Below are 20556 nucleotides of genomic sequence, written 5' to 3'. Positions count from 1 at the left end.
ACCTGAATCCTGGAGGTGCGAGAGGACAGTGCTAACCACTAGATCAACTTGCTGCCCTTCCTCAAATTCTTTTCAGTTTAAATCTGCTTTTCTAGTCCCATCACCTTTAAGAAACCCAGCAAATACTTTATTTCTTGTCTTCCTTTCTCCTCTTGTCCATTTTCTAAAATACTTTTCACAGTGTAATTAACCTTTCCAAATTCCCATTCCAAGTTTGTTAGATCAGGTCAGCGGCTTTGAAATCTTTACCTGCCGGGCCTCGTGTGCCAAAGATTCATTTCAGTTGCTAAGGGTGGATTTAAACTTTATCGCCTCTAGTTGGTGATTTTATTGCTTCAAAATTAGGGAAGGAAACATAAAATAGGCAAAAACAGTATGCAAAGTACCCAAATTCCATAGAATACACCCCAAAATACCATACAGAAAGCAAAATCTTTGTTAGAAAAATGTCTATTCTGCATGAGAGAATGTAAATAGTTAAAAAACGAAAGTAATATTTTTGCGTAATACAGAAGAGACTGCTTTCATGGAACAAATGGTAACAATGCAAAATTAACAAGTTGCTTTTATGTACAGTAATTACTTATAGATGTGATGTTCATATAAACTGTTTTGGTGTCCATCTTAGAACTAAAGCAGTCTTTCCCCCTAATTGCCTTTTGTTTACCGTAAAAGCCAGTTCACATGGGCAAAAAAACAAAACAACAAGCAAAACCATCAGAAACTACACAGGTGTGAACCTTCATGTCCTTAGAAATAGTTCCGGCATGTTGCCAACTATATATGTTGATTGTATTTTGTATTTTATTATGATAGATAAAGATTTTGGAATTTTTGTAAAACCTTTTGTATGTGTAATTATGGAATTGATATACTGTATGTAGAGCTAATTCTTGTTTTTTTCACCTCTGCCATCTGTGTCTACATCATCTTCACATTGTATCATCCGTCAAAGATGGCATCCTGGAGTATTATATGTACAACACTTTGATCTTGATTTTTTTATTGGTTTAATTAGTAAATGATTTACTGAAGTAATATAACCTGTTTGCAGGAGTTATAGTACATTTGGGCAGCAGGGGGCAGTAATGTTTCAGTCCCTTGAGTGTGTGCAGAAAGATTCCAGTTCTTGCTAAGGTGCTCTATATCTAATAACTCACTTACTCTCACTCATTCATTCTGTATACCTTTTATTCTGTACAGCATCCCAGGAGGCTGGCTACACAGTAGACAAGGTGCCAACACCGGAAATACCATTTAGTCTAATCCGCATGACTTGTACTTTGGGAGGAAACCCACACATGAAAGTGACACATGAAAAAAAAACAACTAAACACATGCATCATTTTTTTTTTTCCATTCACCATGTAAGTTTGGCATTTACCCGGCCAGGTTCGATTCCTGTGTCTGTATGCATGGAGTTTGCATGATCTCCCAATTCTTTTGGGAAAGGAATCTCTGAGAGTACTGTCCTTGTGGGTACTGTACATTTGTTTGTTTATCATTAAAACAAGGAAGTAAAGAAAAAAAGAAAATTTATGGAAGAAAAACAATTTATGGGTACATGCTAGTCTAGTGACATAGTTTTTTTTTGTGGTCATGTGACATATTTGTGTATAACCGTAGAAGTGTCCTGTACTGTATATGTGTATTGAATAAGTTATTGAGCATGTGAATATTGGAAATCTAATAAAAACAGCTGGAAACATCATTTATATAAAAATATAACATTTTATTCCAAACTACAAAACAAGTTGAAAACATGTAACTTTTTGGTCACACTTCTCAATAAAATAATACAAGAACTGTAACAAGAACAGTCACGTCAGCCAAAAAATAAAAACAAAGAAATCCTTAGACAAAAAAAGTGAAGCCAGACAAATAACAAAGACAAAGATTTTAAATTTAAATTAACTTAACCTGTACAAAAATTATGTACATTATTTACAGCATTCATAAAAAAAAAATCTAAAAAAAGGAATGAAGCTGCAAATCGTCCAGTCATTTTCTTTTTTTTTCCCCTTTTGACAAAATACCAACTCTTTTCGAATCGGTTAGTCGAAGATTAACTCTCAGTGCTGCAGGAACCACCTTCTGCTGGTCTTAACATCTCGAAAGAAAAAAAAAGCTTGGCTAGAGCTCTGTTAGCTACAAACAAGGGCACATTCATACTCTCTCTCTCACTCACTCGCTTGGGTGAGGCGTTCTAGCTTCTGTTCTGAGGTTAAAGTCTGCTGCCCTCCTCACCTTTCACCACTCTTTGGATCCGCCCACCACAATTTGGGGGAGGGGATTACCATAATCAGGCTAATCAGCAACTAGTTGTGTTGCCGAAGTTATAGTGCAGTAATGTTTTGTCGCTTTGTTTTTTTTTTTTTTTTTAAACGACAGTTTGTTTGTTTTTTTATCCGTTTCCACTCACTTTGAGGCCCAGGAGCCTCTAACGTCCATCATGACACACTGGATATGATAATACAGATAAACAACAGAGAAAGACGAAACACAAAAAGAAAAGAAAACTAAGACGTAAGACATAAGACGAGTACAGTTCTGTGATACGAGATGGATATCTGGTTCAAGTGGACGGAATTGTTTTTTCGATCAGCTCACACAGTTTTTTGTTTATGCTGTGTCACCGTGCATCTTCTTGTAGTACATGGACTCGAAGATGTCATTTTCGCTTGGGCAGTTGTAGTGGCACGCACATGTCTTGATGAACATCATTTGCTTCTTCATGACCTGGCCGTCAGGGCACTTGAACTCGACGGGCAGGGTTGCGGTCCTGTGAGGAGTGCAGCAGCGGCCGTCGGTACACACTCCACAGAATTTGGGTCTGTAAGCCTTGGTGGTGGTGCAGCCCGAAACCTCGAACTTCATGGGCTTGGATACTCGAGGGGTACGGATGCATTTCTTTCCTTTCTATGGAAGCGATAAAAAAGGACTGGGTTTAGAAACAACATTCAAGAAGTGAAAAGTAAACAGTAAAATCATAAAAGAGGTTTGAGTGAGAATATAGCTGGACTGTGGTCCACTGACATTTACCTTGATTTTCTCCTCCAGGTGGGATTCACAGGGACGGACCATGCAGAGACGAGACTGCTTCTCCAAACGGCACTCGCGGTTGTCATTGGTTACACGAGTCGAGATGCCAAGACCGCACGTCTTTGAGCATGCGCTCCACTCAGTGGTCTGAACCAGGCAGTTCTCGCGCATGATAGAAGGATCTGGGCCATAGGTCTCCTCTTCTCTGTAAGCTATATCCAAAAGAATACAAAGACTCGGTTAAAACCAATGGCATCATCAAGATACTGGCTTTACATTGACATACATTAATTTAACAATGTAAGAACAGGTCTTGCTTCTTACCTGGCAAAAAGGAGCCCATGAAGGAGTTGGTGGTGGGGGGTGAGTCACACACCCATTCTTCGCAGCATTTTCCTGGCACCTTGACCCGGCGAGGCATGGGGCAATCTGGGCTGGGCAGTCGCACGTCCATGCCGCAGAGTGGCACACAACCCACGGCACCATCCAGACATGTACACTGGTATTTGCAGCTGCTCTGGAATGATTCCCCGCTGCGGTACACATTTCCTCCAAACACGCAGGGGGCGCCCTCTCGAGCTGTTGTGGAAAGATCAAAGAAATTATTAACATGGAGATAGGAGTCAGGAACGATCGTAAATGTAATGAGAATTAGTTGCCATTCCACAGTCTCAAGTCATATGCTGAAAGCTTACCAGTGCAGACTCCAATGCGTCGGTTGTTTGGTGACCCGTAGTCACAGTAGAGACCTTTGTGAGGGTCGCACACATCTCTCTCAGTGCACAGCTCTCCCAGCTGTTTAGCACATACACGGCAGCACCCACAGGCATCCAGAACTAAGCTGTCACCTGGTGGGCATTTTGGGGCCACGTTGGGGCACTGGCACTGGCTGGGGCACTCCTGAGCAGCCACCTAAAGATAATAAAAAGCAAACATTATTATAATCTCATCCAAAAGCTACACACTGACTGATTTTCTTCACGCTTTCTCTCATTTAAAGCAAACTGTTAGAATTACTGGTATGTTTTTCTGATTGCTTGGTTACTATTAGACTGATAGAGTCTAAAATCCTGTTAGGAGAATTCAACTTACCCAGCTGAAGAAAGTGAAGCAGAGTGCAAAAATCAGTCTCATTCCGGAAAACATTTTCTCTCTCGTCTTGTCTTCGTCCTGTTTTAAAACAGCGTGCAAAAAATCTCTCCTTGAGATGCTTGCAAAGTCTTCCTCCGAGTTTCTCGAGCTGTAATCTTCTCTCAGACGGCTGTCTCTCTGTCTTGCATCCGATCGAGTCGATCTCGTTGAGCTAAGGCTTCTCCATGAAAGGTAGAGCGTAGATTCTCTAGGCTGTTGCTTTGTCTGCTCAGCCCTCGTCACTTCTCTCTAAGGGAAGTCAGAGTCGTTCTGAGTTGAAGGCAGCAGCAGGGTCCGCCTTTATACCCGCTGAGCTGCGGTGGGCCGCCACTGGCTGAATGGAGCTCTGGATAAACATGGACATTCCTGGCATACTTTCCTCGTTTCCTGCCCTCCTCCTCCTTCTCCTCCACCTCTCCACCACTCCTCCCCACCCTAAGACTTGCACCCCCTGCCATCCCACATTCCAGCTGTCTGAGACCGAGAGGGAGCTGTCACATAGCAAAATAAAAAAAAAAATGCAGCTTTGGCACTGTCCTGCCCTCTTCATGTCTGCGTGTATGTGTGTGTGTCAGGGAGAGAGAGGTAGAGAAAAAGAGAGAGAGGCTGCTTTTTTGGGAATCGTAGCTCAACAAATTGGCCGATGCCAACATGTTTTTATACCATGGTGATGCCAGGGTTGCATATTTGTTTGTTGGATGTGCCAAAAAATGAGACATAAATACTATGACAAATAAAAAACAATGAGTTTAACATTTCATAGGAATGGACTTTTAATAGAAAAAATAAAATAAAAATCGAATACTTTTAACATGTTCATGCTTATATTAAAGCCATAAAGCCTCAAGTGTATGCCACTAGATTAATTTCATCTGAGGCTTGAGCTGGAGATTAATCCCTTTTTTTTTGTTTTACAGTTTAGTCTATACAGTACACAGTGCAGGTGTCTGAATCCAGACGCTAGATAGACAGAGACGCATAGCTCCAGGAAAGTGGCTAGACTTGTCTGTTTGTGTATTTTGAAAGTGAGAAAAGGATCCAGAACACCCTCCTATTAGGAAAGGGAACGCTGGCCCTTGCACGGCGGCCAATCGGAAATGAAAAGCTCCGAGCGAGAGCTGCAGGAATGTGCTGGCCATGCCAGCAGACATGCTTTTCCTACACGCATGCTGTCTCGGAGGAAGCCTGCCTTATAAGGGAATCTTCACTCCAAGCCCTCTGTCTCTCTTGTGGACTCCGTCTATTCCTCCTCCTCCCTTGTTCTTTCGTTTTCTCTCTGCGGTCTGGCCAACGGAGTACAGTAGGAGCTCCATCTGGAAACGGCCTTGCCGAATGGTAATGTAGCCTGTCTGTCAACAACCCCTCATTCCTCCTGAGTAAAAGGCTGCCAGTTCTTGCACAAAAACATCGAACAACCACACCCACTCACACACACACACACACACACACACAGAGTCTCTGGTTAGTTGTAGTATGCCAGTGCATATTGTGCCATGCATGTGTGACCCAACAGCCTGCCAATTCTTAACATTGTGGTGTAAGTGTCCTGCAAAATAAACCCGGCTTTGTGTGTGGCATGCCTCAGGTGTGTTAGCGTCATCCTGTGTTGGAGCTAAAGCTCAAAGCGCCCGCGTTCCTACCTCCCAGAACAGGAATAAATACGTTCAGCTCTATTTCACTTCAATGTGCTTGAACTTTAATCTGTGCCCCTTTGTGTGGGTAGAAACTGACCAAAAACTTACCTCCAACAATGAGTGTGTTCCTGAATATACATTCCAGAGGGCACCTTTTACCCCCTATGCAGTATTTGGTCAACTATTATTGTAGGAGGAGTCGCACACATCCTAATCGCCTGACATGCTCTGTGATGTTCTGTGGAAAGAAAAAAAAGTAATAAGGACAAGCAAGATTATGTAAGCAGCATCTAATTTTGTCAGGCTGCCATGATGATGGGTCAAAGGTCAATCTTTGATAATGTAATGGAAAAGACTTCCATCTCCAATGGAATAAATGCATGTGGATAGAAGGTTTAATTATACTTCGGAGGGATGTGGCCATGTGGCCACATTCCCCATTCCTTAGCAATGGAAGAGGGATGTAACGGAGGCTGGGGGCTTTTTTTTTTTTTTTGAGTCATAATTTCTAGGTGGTTTATTGTTCTCTGAACAAAAATAACAGATCCTAAATACTTTCATGCTGCCAGGGGGCAATTTTCCGCTGCCGTTTGGTTCCAGGATCACATTTTCGTTTTGTCTCGCCTGCTCCCACTTTAGTAAATGCATTAGCTGGCGGATTGACTTTCCAGTCCTCCCCTGAAATATGCCGTCTATGTGGTACCGGTCATTTTTTTTATTTTTTTTTTTAGACCAGATCAAAGCACTTGGTTCTTGTTTTGGACATGCTGGAATGTTCCGACTTCTAGTGTTTTGACTGTCTGAAAATTTCAGACTTGTCCTTCAAGCAGTGATGAACATATGCAGATCACCAGCAAAAACATCACTAATTAATATCTTTTACTTACTAATTTCAATATACAGCATATATAAAATAAAAAAAAAATATTAAAAGTTTTCTCTAAAAACAATGGTGTTCAACCAAAAACAATGGTGTTCAACAGAATTTAAAGTGTTTCCAAACATTTATTCCTGATTCTCTCGCATCGCAGAGGCAAACAACTGCAGATCCATTAATGACTGCCAAACACATAAAGTATTAGCTTAGTAAATGAATTGTGACTTGCACCAGAAAGCTGTCTAGCAGATCCTTCTGTATTAGCTCTAAAAATACCTCCACACGTTATTAGTTCCACATGTGCAAAACTAGACGAATGCATGGGAATAGGCACTATGGACGAAAAAACAGACACGTAGGCTCTAGGCCAGCAGAAACACAGCTCGATTATTTCACCATAAAACAGATGTTCTTGCATTTGTGCTTTGAGAAGAAAGCTAATCTGCTTTTGCTTACTTAGCCCAATCACGCAACCAGCCTGTGTTATGTGCTGCTGTGTAGATTTCAGTGATATGAAGTCAGGTTATTCACATAACTAGCGTATTAGCACACATATGTTTGTTTGGAGCCTTGAAGATTATTTGTTCGGCTTCTCAAACTGAAAAATAACAACAAAATGCACTGAATGCAGCATGGATATTATAATTATAATTTGTTTAAGTACTTCAGATATAATCTTTCTATTATGTTTTACTGGTCCGAACCATTGAGGGCCAACTAATAGTGGAAGCCATGTTTGTTTAAAATATAACATCACAACTGTCAACCCAGAACTAAAAACGTCAGTCTGAGATTACCATGATGCCCAGTGGGGTCTTCAAGAATAACTGCATACAACTGTTTTTGTTTATTTTGATGATGATACTAACAAGAAGTTTGCAAGTTCTTCCTGTAGTGCTCTGGTTTCATCCCACAGTTCACAGACATGCAGATTAGGTTAATTTTTCCACAGTGTGTGAATGATCATGTGAGTGTGTGTCCTATAATGGATTCGCATCCCGTCCAGGGTATAGCCCTCCTTGTGCCCTGGGATAGGCTGCCCTCTATGTTCTCTGGTTTCTTCTTGCCTCCCAATCACATAGAAATTGGTGTATTGGTGACTAGCATCCCATCCTAGTTGTATATATACACTACCGTTCAAAAGTTTTAGAACACTTTTTTTTGTTTAGTGATTTATTTTCTACATTCTACAACAATACTGGGGATTTCAAAACTATAAAATAACACATATGGGATTAGGTAATTATGTAACAACAAGAAAAACACCAGGTAGTTGTTATTTTAAGACACAGAGGTCAGCCTTTCTGTAATAGTTCTTGCAAGAACAGGATTGTCAAGTGCATTTGCAAAATCCGTCAAGCACCATAATGAAACTGGCTCTCATGAAGGCCATCCCAGGAGGGCGAGACCAAAACCTACCTCTGCCGCAGACGAGAAGTTCATTTAGAGTTATCAGCCTGAAAAATGACCAATTAACAGCACCTCAGATTAGAGGCGTTATGAAGTTTTTACAGAGCAGAAGTAGCAGAAACATCTCACCATTAACTGTTCAAAGGAGATTAATGCATTTTTTTGGACGCCTTTAGCATTCTGCTTTGAGACAATGACCATTGTTAAAAGCGCTATATATAAAATAAATAAATTGAATTCCTTTACAATGTAGAAGGAAATAAAAATCAGGAACCATCATGGAGTTAGAAAGTGATCTAAAACTTTCGAACGGTAGTGTACATCATGGTTCATGTCAGAAAATAATTCGAAATATTATTTCATTAAAAATGGGCATCTTCTCAATAAGAAATTATGGCTTAGTTGATTCCCAACGCTGCACTCATCATGGTTCAGTTTAATGTTCAATTTAGGGTGCAGTATGTTTAATTCACTGGTCTCATTACTACAAGGTTCTCAACAGAGTCTAATACACATGTGTAGAACTCAGTGTTCAATATTTTATTCCAGTAGAAATCATCAGCCATTCATTCAGTCATTCTAGAGAGTGCTCTAGAATGTTTAATGAGTAACTATTATTACTGTTTGTGATGTTAACTCATATTAAAATCATCCCAAGACCACATGAAGTTGTAATGGTTTTTAAAATGTTCTTCACTAGAAAAAAATTCTCATCTACAACAACGAACATGATTTTTCAATGCCATTTCCAGTGTTATACTAGTGTTAAATCTGACAGGTATGACATGAATCTGATGTGAATAACTCATTGACCTTAAAGGCCAGCAGTTCCGAATATAACCACATCATCCTACAGAAACGCCCTACAGAGGCACATAGTTGGAAATCAACTATAGTTAGCAAAGCCTTACAGATTATTTTACACCCTAATCAAATTTCTGTTCTGTGGTGTTCCGGACTCACTGGGTGAATGGTAAAGGGGAATCCTGTGGTATGGTTTGGTCACGTTTCCCATACAGAGGTTTCCCTTGCAGCAATGTTGTTGTGCAATAGGAGCTTTTTGTGGCTGCATTCCTGTGGGATTCAGCACAACATTCCTCATAGGATTCACTCCAGTGCTTGCATTCTCTTGCTTTCTCTTCCCACCCATGTCTTGCGTGATGATGTCATCATGGTTGAACCATTATAGTATTTCTCAAAGGTGTTTTTCTTTTTTATTAAAATTGGGTGGATTTACCAAAATAGGTCTTTTTTTTTAGCAACATATTCATATATTTCTTTAGCAACATATTCATATAAGATGCAGGTGTTAATGCAGAGTCAATGCTGCTCTGGCTAAAGGTCACAGGTTGACAAGCTATTTTTTTCCAACATGTTTAAGGAAACGCTAAATTGTTCATAGTTTTTCCAGTCTGGAGCATGGCTAATGCACTTTAAGCATGGATGAATGTTTTGAGAGCTGCACCATCTGGGGAACATGCTATCCATACATTGCTTATAACAGGAACTTAGACAAGTGGTAGTCTGGTTCATTTCAACATGTGTTCTACTTTGAATGCCTTTGTGACAAGTTTACTGCTATATATCAACCAATTTTCCTGATTAAATGGCTAAATTGTTTGTAGTCCATGGAATAGCGTTATCATCAACAAGCTTAGACAAACTTTGACATGGATATGAGTTTATGTTTTTTATGAGCTACACACTCCAGTTTCAAAAACGTTTTTTTCTGTGATCAGACTACAGTATATACTGTCTGGAATCATCAAAAGCTCCACCAGCCATAAAATAAACTTCAGCAAACTCCCTCCTCCAATCTCCAATCTGCTGTACCATCAAGAGACTCTATAACCGGCTGTTGGCTGGCCTCTAAAAGAATGTTCCCTGCTTTGAAACTTCAAACTGACCATCCATTGGCCATTGGTGGTTACGGGCTGCACTTCAGGGGATTTTAAAACAGTCTGACTACCTCTGACTGAGCTGATTCAAACTCCAGACCAGCTTTGGCCCACCGCCCCACATCTCATGTCTCTAAGAAAGCCCACAGCAATCATTTGATCATTTTTAGTGCAGAAAGGATTCTGGCTGTACAGACAAAATATGGAAATTGAGGTATTAAAAAAGAACTAGCGGCATGGGAATGTGAAAGCGGTGATAGAAAACTGAGAGGAAAAAGGCCTCAGGGTTTGTTTTTAAGAGCTCAAAGGTTGAAAAAGCAAGGTGTTTTTGTTCCAGTTGGAATTTTTCAACTTTTAAATAAAAGTAGGTATTATGCTGTAAAACAATTATGTTCTTGCTAGACACCACCAAATATAGGAGAAAATGTTTAGATTAGAAATTTTTGTAAGAGAAACCAGTAAAGAGAAGCCTAACATAATCAGGTTTCTTAGACACAAAGACAGCTGTGTGCTTAATGCAAAGGAGGTGCAATGTTTAAGTTGGAGATGGAATGAAAATGAATAATGAGCTGTATCCCATCCTATGATTTACAGGACATAAACGCTCCAAAGTAGCAATGCCAAACCAACACTACAATTCCAATCCTGCAAAGATATTCCATACTGACGTACTGTATATCTGGCTGTACTGTACTCTTTGAGCCCGACGGTTTTTTAACCATTTCCGAAAATGTAGACTGCCCCCTCCTGTTTCCCCAGACAACGCCAAGGTATGTACCCTGTACCCCTGACTCAGCAGCCACTAGGACATTCCACATATGTGACTTGATGTTTTCAACTCTCCCAGAGAGACCTAGTGTTTGCAGTAGCTTAGCCAAACCTCATGCAAATAGGACATCTTTGTCCGTGAAGCCCCCTGTGCACCATCTGAAAGTGTTTGGAAGGTCATAGAGGCTAAAATAAGAATGTACAGTGCCGGGAAATGCACTGACAACTAGGGTGGATTTACATTAACAAACATAATCAATGCATTGGCATTGCTGTTATTAATAAGGTGTCCTTGGGCCATATATGGGCCAAATTAGTGAATGCTAGTGTATTTATGGATCCTGAACATATACAAGATAAAATATCTTTTTATTTCTTTTTCCCGAAAGAGTTCAAGTTCATGTGGGATTTTTGGTTTTGGCTTTGTTGCTCTATATGTGGGATTTAAAGTAAAACAGCAACTTTAAGGTTGAATTTGCAGATTAAATTATGGATATGTGTATCTAAGTTGGAAAAACCCTAAAACATTTGGCACACCTACCACCCTATATGCCATGAGAGATAAAAATAATCCATCACATGCTATTTTCTTCTCAGTCACCAGGCTGTTATATAAACCTTCATTGCGGCAATATGTTTATCATTTTTATCGAACGCATTCCTGTGAGACATAAAATTGGAGTTCTGTGGCAGTAGCCATGAAAAGATTTGATTCATTTTAACACTGTGGCACGAAGATTTTAAGCCAACACAAGCAGTGCAGGAATGGCCCCAAAAACAGCGCACAGAAAAGGAAACCGAGCAGACGGGGCAGATACAACTCAATAACAAAATCCAAGCACATACAACTCTGATTAGGACACAAGAACAGACGTAGCAAGAACGAGTCTGAACAAATGTAGAACATAGACGTCAATGATGTAATGAATGCTGCATAGACACCTTGGCAAGTGCGTCTTGCTACGAGTAGGGGTTTTTCCACACTGTGTGTGAACAGTAGTAAACAAGATGTACGTCAGGACACCACGGGCAGTTTGGACTGAAGGTGTCGAGCAGGGACACACTAGGACGTCTGCTTACACTGTGAGGAATCTATCACTCCTGACTCAGTGTCTGGCCCCAGTCTCTGTAAAATAGAACCCTATTCTGTAGACAGATCCACAAACTTACTGTACTTTGGCTCTAGATTTGACCTTACAAATGATGCAGAACTAATAGCTGTGACTAATGCTTGCAAAAGCAATACGTTCACTACCATAAGACTTTAAAAACACCACAAATTTGAATCCTAACTCGTTACATAAATACCACTGTTATATGTCTTTTTAGAAGAGATGGCACTGGAGAAGCCCTCCCCTTAAATTCTGGATCATTAAAATTCACCACATCCTAAAATCAACAACAAATATTTTGCTCGTCTTTTTTTTTTTTTTCTTTTTTTGAGGCAACATAAACAACCTAGCTTGAATCCCCACACTTTTGAAAATCCTGGAATGCCTAGTAAAGCAGAGAGCTGGAAACATTTCAGTTGTCTAAATATGGAGGGAATGGAATCGTTTAAAATGAATTTTTCCCAGGGAACGATTCGAGGGCAGTCTTCTTTGTTTTCGAGGCATTGTTTGTGATGAATCCTTTATTGGAAAAGCATTTTCATATTAAGCAGTGCCCTTTGTCTGTTAAGCATTACCTTAAAAGGCAATAAAAGAGCAAAAAAATGGTAATGCTCACCGGTGTTCAGTGAAGGAAGCTATGCTATGTCAATACAGCTATGAAGAGGTTAGTGGTATCAATGGTTTCTGGACTGCCAAGAAAATGTTCTCCTCAGTTCCGGTTCTTCTGTCTTAGTCCTGGAACTGAGCAAGACGTTTGCCAGGCTGCCATGGAACATTGTCACATCAACAAGCTCAAGTTCAAACTCTGTACAAGTCAGCAATGTACAGTAATTTCGCTTTGTTTTCTGCCATAACTGCTTGCGTGCTACCCTCTTGCAACTAAATCACAATCTCATGATCCTTTCTGGAATTAAAAAAACTTTTTTAAAGACGTATTATTTCCAGTTGCCCAGTTGTAGCCTCTGATGGAGGAAGTGAAGCAGGTAGAGAGTTGGAAACTTCATTTCCTTGCACATTTATTTAGCTAATTCATTCCTTTCTTGAAAGGCGAGGAAATGCTGTACGAAAACATCAATTAGCCACCTTTCATGAGCTAAAGTTTTTTTTTAGTCAGGAATGTTAGTTTCTGCCTCCCGCTCTCACTGCACCCACCTGCATTCCTCTCCTAATTGGCTTCCTGAACCCGCTTTGAAAAGTGAGATTGATGTCAGTCAGACATACATGGCTCGTTTCATTTTCTGCCAATGTAAATGTTACTCAAGCAGAGAGTATGAATGCTAAAATGTGACTTTGCTATGGCTTCTTATCCCCTCCCATGCAGGTGTTACATAGCGTGCTAGGTTACCATCTCAGCTAATTTGACTGACCCTGCTTCCCGAAAAAATCAAAGAGAGGCCCTTTGCAGTTTTCCTTTTTTGTTTTTGTTTTTGCCACGAATGGCTAATGTGCAAGCTCGCCTTCGTCCGGTAAACACACGTGGCTTTGTTTTTCCCGAGGGAGCTGTCAGAGTTTAGTGGCTTAAAAGACTTTCAGGTGTTCTGCTTTATTTACTGAGCGTTTACAGGCAAAGCTTTTTATTTCTCTGTCTTACTTTAATGTGCACCGGTGCGGAACATTAGGGGAGTTTTGATGTATAATCACGGGAGTTTTTGTGGCTGATGTTGACTCGTCTTTTACAACTAATTTCAAATTGCTGTGTTTCGCTTCGGCTTTATTCTGCCTCCAAATCCATTAGAAAGCCTTTATATTGTATATTTACCCATGCAAAGCTCAGTAGAGAATCCTGCGGCAGTGCTCTGTTTCTTCTGTATTTAGTATAAATCTCTTATGGAAAAACAGCATGAGTAATTTTGCTTTATGGTTTGAATGTTCCCTTGGATTCCACTGCAAATCCAATTTATTTATAGGCTCTCCAGAGCATCACGTATGTTTTACAGTTTTCTAAAAATAGTTGTTTTTCCTGGTTGCCATCTTTCCTTTTTAAGCACTGGATTGTATGTGATCTTTGGTCATCTTCCTGGTAAAAGGCAGGTATTTGATTGCACCCGTCATGATTTTTCCAACCTTTGATTCATTCCGTTCTGAGAACTCCGCTCGTTATATGAAAGAGCTCTGTTTGCAAGCAGACGGACACTTTGACAGAGATCATTAAATGGTTTGTAAAGTTTCATCCTGGAAATATCCCATAAATGCCAATTCAAAAAGTATCAAGCTGCACAGTAATGACTTAAAACAACTGTGTCAAGGATATCCAGTGTTCAGATTTGAGAGAAAATATTAGTTCTCATTAAAAATCCAGTCTAAAAAAAGAAAAAAGTGGATTTCTTGTTGTGGGACACTGGATTCGAAACTAAATGGAGTTAAGGATAGAGCAAATCTCTTGTTGTTGATTCATTCGAGAGTTGGTCAAAATCAAAGAATCAACAGGTAGACTGTAAAAAGTGCATAGCAGTTTTGTTGTGAAAGTCCAACTGGTTCAAGTGATGAGATAGGGAAATAGAAAAATCACTAAGTGTAGCATTTATAGTGTTGGTAAATGGTGCTAAGGCTATGAAAATCAAGCTATAAGGCCCTAAACAACATGATTCTGGTATTTTTATGCGCTCTGGAAATTCACGCTATATTTAAATCCTATGAAGAATTAAACTAGACTGTAGTCAAGAGATAAGCTTCATTTTTAGAATGCTGAATGCTTGGATGCTTATCAGGCAGTGGCAGAGCATTTCTGTGGTTTGGATCTGTGATGGAATAAGCAGATGTGGTCAGTCTATAACACATTGCATTTAATAATAGAAGGCCAACCATAGTAAGCGGTGACAAGCATTATTATTTTTTTTTTAAGTTCATGATGTTTGTATGTATATACATATGATCTATTAGTCCTGCTTAACTTCACCAGTATTTAGAATCAGCAACCGTTTTTTGGCAAAATAGTGACACACAATGACCTGAATCTTGTGAAGTCAGTGTTAGCTGAGTCAGGAGAAGCGTGATAGCCTGGCTGACTGAGAAGACAGGCTTGATTGTGTGTGTTAAGGGTGTAACCAGGAAAAAGTCTTAATGCAAACCTGCAATGCGGTCACTTAGCCTTGGCTAATCATAAAGGGGTTTGGGAAACGCCAATGCGCAGCATGCAGTTCTTGGAAAAAACATCAAACGCGGCCATGACCCTTTCAAATCTGTTGACTCTTACAAAAGATTAGCCCAACTCTGCTTAAGCATAATTTCTAGGCAATTTATGTGAACAGATATTATTCTGAAGGTCACTCGGACTAAAGGAAAATGGCAATTTATTTGTACATAGTGGGACTTAACATGATTCTACTTCAAGCTTCCTATTTTGTTGGAAATTAACACTTGGCCTAACAATGAATGTTCTTTTGGTGCTGATTTTGTTATTTATTTTTTATTTGTTATACATATAATACAAAAAAATGTCTGTGCCAAAAAGACTACTTCTGAAATTTATGTAACATGAAAGTAAACAATCTTGCTTCACTAAAATTTTTAGGTGTTTTGGAGAGATGATTTTGTATGCGCCCGGCAATTTTTTAGCATTACACTGTCCCACTTCAAACAGGACAAAAATGATAAAATTGTTGTAAGCTTAGAACTATATGAGCTGTAAAAAATGTTGCTTAAATTAAAGCATTCCATGCAAAATTAAGGATTTTTTCTAAAAAAAAAAAATAAAAAAAAATTGTCTATTACCATGTCAAACTTATATTGCAATATCTTAATAATTTACCATTTTAGAATAATACACTTTTTCAGGTTTATGTCTTTTTTTGTAAAACCTAAATTATTTCAGTTTCATCTAAATAAAAATTAAACAATTCAATTAAAAAAAAGTTATGGACACTACACCCTAGGTGAGACATTTTTACATTATTATAACATTATTATAACATTATAACACTCGTACATTATTGTAACATTCTGATTTGCTTAGCAGTTGGAAAACTTGTCAGAGCTGCTGTTCTAGAAAATTAACCAACATTTTTTGACCAATAAGATTTAAGAATTCAGCAGCGCTGGCATTTAATCTTGAATATATGAATACCAAGTTTGGGCTTCTGCTAGAAATCCCTTGGAAAAGAGGAGACCTATCATGGACGACTATTTAATTTCTGAAGAACAATTCTATTTTCCACTCAGGTCTGCTATTAATGTAATTATCTTGGTGAGTTTTGCAAGGCACTCTATAAATTTACCGTAAAAAACTTTCAAATACATTTCCTGCCTTTCTTGGACCATATTTAGACTCAAATAAGGCTAAAGTTTTACTCCAGAAGCTGCATCCCATCAATGCCAGATATAGGCCCGATTTCCCAAAAGTCATGGTCTTCATTTGTTAGAGAGCTCAAAGCAACACACTGGCTTACTCAAACTCATTATGTGAGGATGGCAAACTCATGATGTCTAATGGCTAAACCTTGTTTTATTATGTTTTTACATCTGTCCTCGTCCAAAGCGAAACCGGAATGCCAGAGAGAAAAAAAGGTTAAGGGACGGATACTAAAAGCACAAACAACCTTCTAAAAAAAAAAAACGCAAGCTGTGCGTGAGTGGAAAGTGAAATTCTTCATGATGGAAAGTTCTGGGTGATCCCAGGGGAATGAGATTTTTCCACCTGCTGAGTGATGAGTTGTGGGCGTTGCTACTCATGCACACAGGGAATAGGTACAAAACATATACATAGTATGTATGAACAGTCTGATATATAGTATGACTAGAACATAATATTAAGACCATGAAAAAATGTTGACGGTATTCTTTTAACAAAACGCAGCTATATATTTAAAATTCCATATGGTGCACTTTCACCTGATCTATTAGGAAGTAAGGTGTCCCATTTTACATTTTAACCAATTCCTTTTTTCCTGGTCCGATGTAAAACCAGTTACTGTATTTGTATAACCAATCAAAACAAAGCAAGATGGAATTAGAAACTTTAAAGCCAACAATGTATATTGTAAATAAAATAATAAATAATATTATTATTATTATTATTATTATTATAAATGATAACTAGTTCTAAAATGTCCTAAAATGTCTCATTTGGGGTTTTCTATGACTAATAACATTGGAGCACAGTGTCATAGTGGTTAGCACTGTCGCCTTACACCTCCACAATCTGGGTTTGATTCCCAACTTGGGTCTATATGCATGGAGTTCGCATGTTCTCCACGTGGTACTCTGGTTTCCTCCAACACTGCAGATTAGGCTAATTGGCATTCTCAAATTGCCTATAGTGTGTGTCTGTGTGTGTGTCCTGTGATGGATTGGCACCCCGTCCAGGGTGTCTCCCACCTCGTGCCCTAAGTCTCCTGGAATAGGCTCCAGGCCCCCTCGACCCTGTATACAGGATAAAGCAGTATAGAAGGTAATACACTTTGACTTTTACTTTTTTTTCCCTTCATGGCACATGTTTTTCTGCTTTCTTCCAAGCAAAACTCATTGATTCACGATAACACACCCTGTCTGAATTACATGATCGTGTCGGAATTTGGCCCAGGAGTCCAGTCAGGCCGGAATCTAATCATCTGTAAGAGGGAAACAGACTCTGTGTTCATGGCTATCTGTCTCCAGATGAGTCATTGTGAATAGCAGCCTGGCGAAGCCATCAGCCAAGGCCTGGGTCACCTGGCTGTGGGAGTCAGAGGCCTCGAGAGCTCCCGTGCTTGCTCAACAAAGCCTTCTCTGTGCCTTCCTCGCTCTGCGTCTGGAACTGAGTGTGGAGGGAATCTTCACACAATTGTTTCCTATTTTGTGCGGACGTCAGCGCCGGAGTCCTGGAAAAGGCCGCAATGAACACTCAAGAGGAATGAAGGATCGAGAGAAAGGGAAGTAAGTGGGACAGAAAAAAAAGTCTGAGATGAAAAGTGGCTGAGCTTGTCTCAGGCGCTGTTGATTTCCATGAGTAAAGCCGTCACATAGAGAGCTTTTAAATAAAAACCCTTAAACTGATCCATTTTTGTTGTTGTTTTTTAATTGTTTTCTTTGTTTCAAGGCTTTTTATTATTCAATACTACATAATACAATGTTAGGTATATATTTATTAAAAGGTTTCATACATTTTTTTTTTTTATTGTGTTTGATTGCGACACAGTTATCCAACGAACTTTATTTGAACCGATTAAGTAATGGAACAGACTTTAAGATTCCCCAGATTGCAGAATGATGAACACAGGTCAGCGAGTACGTCCAGATCACACTACTGGAATGTAGGGAATGTCTTTAAGACAGACAGCATGTTAAGTGTACATCATTTGTGATGCAAATTCCCACCTGTTTCTTACTGAGATACAGAGGTTATAATAGATCACCGAGTCCAGTCTGTTTGATGTGGTAATAATCTCCAGTTGGAAAAAAAGTAGAGGAGCAGCATGAGGCACATCAAGTGAATCATGTGATGTGTCAAGAGGAAAAATGTCCTTCATCGGCCAGTTCAGTTTGGCAAGCGTGATAGGTTTGGTGTAATTACATATTCACATTCACTGTCTTTTTTTATTGGTCTCTAGTGCACTAAATAGATGTCCATCTGTCAGTCTATGAGTGCATCCGTCTGTTTATATTTGTCTGTGGATCTACAGTATCTATCTGTCTGTCTTTCTGTCCGTCTCTATGTCTCTTAAGTTACAAGTTGCATTTGTTTAGCCATCTCTTTTCCTGCAAGTGTATCTTTCAGTCCATCTGTCTCTTTGTCTATGAGCCAGTCTGTCCATCTGTCTATCTCTGTCTGTCTCTGTGCATTTGTCTGACATCATTTATCCAGCCATCTCTCTCACTGTCTGTTTATCTGTCACTTTGTATCTGTCAATATTTGTCTGCCTGTCTCTTCATCCACCTGTCCATATTTGTCAGTTTGACTTTGTCTCTGTTTGCCTGCCTTCTCTCTCCATCTGGAATTGTCTCTCTGTGTATGTCTCTATCTGTCTGTCTCCATCTATCTACATCTTAATCCATCTGTCAGTTCATCCACCTGTCGGTCCGTTCCTGTGATGTCCATCTAATAATCTGTTTCTATGTCCGTCTGTCTCTCACTCTGTCAGTCTGTCTCTTTGTCCCTGCCCTTATCGATCTATCTGTCTGCACCTTTGCCTGTCTGTCAATTCATACAAATATCTGTCTGGTCCTGTCTGTCCATCTGTCTATCTTCCTTCCAGTCTGAGTGTCAGACAGGCTATCTGTCTGCTATGCTTGTCTGTCCATCTGTTTCTCTGTCCATCTACCAATCCATTTGTCTCTCCAAACACCAACTCCAAAAGCGTCTGGTTTAAGACTCAAACTCAACTTAAACAGTATATTTTAGAATAAGTCATGTTAAACGAACACATGCATTAGATTTTTATAGATTTTTAAATAGGTAAAAGGTCATCACATTACGTATTCATTTCCCAAACACTGAAAAAACACTTTGTTTCAAAGGTTAGAAGGTGCAGGGGGTCCTGATCCCTCGCATACAGGAATGCTGCACTGACGTTAATGCACGTGTTTGCTTTCCGTCTATCGCCAAGGAGTCGTGTTGACTTATCTCACCATAAAGCCACAAGCTGCTGCTTGGATAGAGGGAGTCAGAGAGAGAGAGAGAGAGAGAGAGAATAAAAGATCAATAAAGGGATCATGTGATGTCTGCAATGCTAAAAATGCAGACGAATAGACATAAGTTTAGACAACAAATATAAACTCTATCTACAGACAGTAATGCTATATGTTAAATATTTAATGCTAGTAAAGTAACAAATCTAAGCTAGGTGCAAAACCAGGAAGTAATAAAGCACTGTTACTTTACGTATTGTAGAATATGTAGATGGCTAGGGACTAGCATTAACTAGCATTAACTAGCATTATTGCTTAGCAATAAATAGATAAATAGATAAATAAATAAATAAGCAATCAATTATTTATCATTCTAGCTTATTTCAGTGATTAGCAGAAATGTTGTTTTAGCTCTTATTTACATTAGTAACAGAAACCAGTGTGTGATTTGAAATAAAGCTAGGTTTTGTGGGTACTAAAAGGTTAGCACTGTAAATAAATTTAACCTGAGTAAAGAATTTAAAGGTACATTTAATCTTTTGCAAGAGGATCTGTTTAAATAAACACCTGCAAATGTAATTGAATAAACCATGTCAGAAATAGCCCTGGCTAGTTTCAGGAAATTAGTGGCAATAACACAACTATTAATTAGCTTAGCATGCTTAGCAGCATTGAGCGTACTGTAGTTAGCTCAATACTCTTTGGTTAGCATGATGACCTGTGGTAGTTAGTTTCGCTAGGTCCATGTTCGCAATAATCCTGTTTAGCTCAGAAGTTAGCAGAATTAAATTTTGCTTTTACACTAGACTGCTCAGTTTCACCATAGTACTAGTATAGCTCATAGAAGTAATATTAGCTCAGTACTCACAGTTAGCATAATGCATTTCAGTTTTTACTTCAGTCCTTGTTAACATACAACATTGTCAGGCCAGCTAAGATGGTGGAACAGACACTGTATCCACATACATTACAACTCCCAACTATCATGTTCCAAATCAATTGAGTTTTAAACTTACCAGCACCCAGTTACCCAGGTGCTTGAATATTACAATGGAGGGACGTTGCAAAATCTACTCTCAAAAGTTTTTCATACTTTACCAAGCCATGTATTTTTTTTTTAATGATAGTTTTACTGTGTATGA

At 39.2% G+C, this 20556-nt stretch overlaps 1 protein-coding gene across 1 annotated transcript; it reads right to left on the bottom strand.

The window, feature by feature from the left end:
- Positions 1 to 1711: 1711 nt before the first annotated feature.
- ccn2a (cellular communication network factor 2a) lies at positions 1712 to 4455 on the bottom strand. Its single transcript, XM_053480953.1, has 5 exons — positions 4135 to 4455; positions 3738 to 3954; positions 3367 to 3621; positions 3043 to 3254; positions 1712 to 2919 (listed from the first exon to the last, which is right to left on the bottom strand). The coding sequence occupies exons 1-5, from the start codon at positions 4186 to 4188 to the stop codon at positions 2623 to 2625; spliced, it is 1035 nt and encodes a 344-aa protein (XP_053336928.1). The 5' UTR covers positions 4189 to 4455; the 3' UTR covers positions 1712 to 2622.
- Positions 4456 to 20556: the final 16101 nt, after the last annotated feature.

Source organism: Clarias gariepinus, chromosome 2 (assembly GCF_024256425.1).
Source record: "Clarias gariepinus isolate MV-2021 ecotype Netherlands chromosome 2, CGAR_prim_01v2, whole genome shotgun sequence".
NCBI classification, from domain to species: Eukaryota; Metazoa; Chordata; class Actinopteri; order Siluriformes; family Clariidae; genus Clarias; species Clarias gariepinus.
Note: the sequence above shows the minus strand (reverse complement) of the source record. Positions and strands in the feature narration are given on the sequence as shown.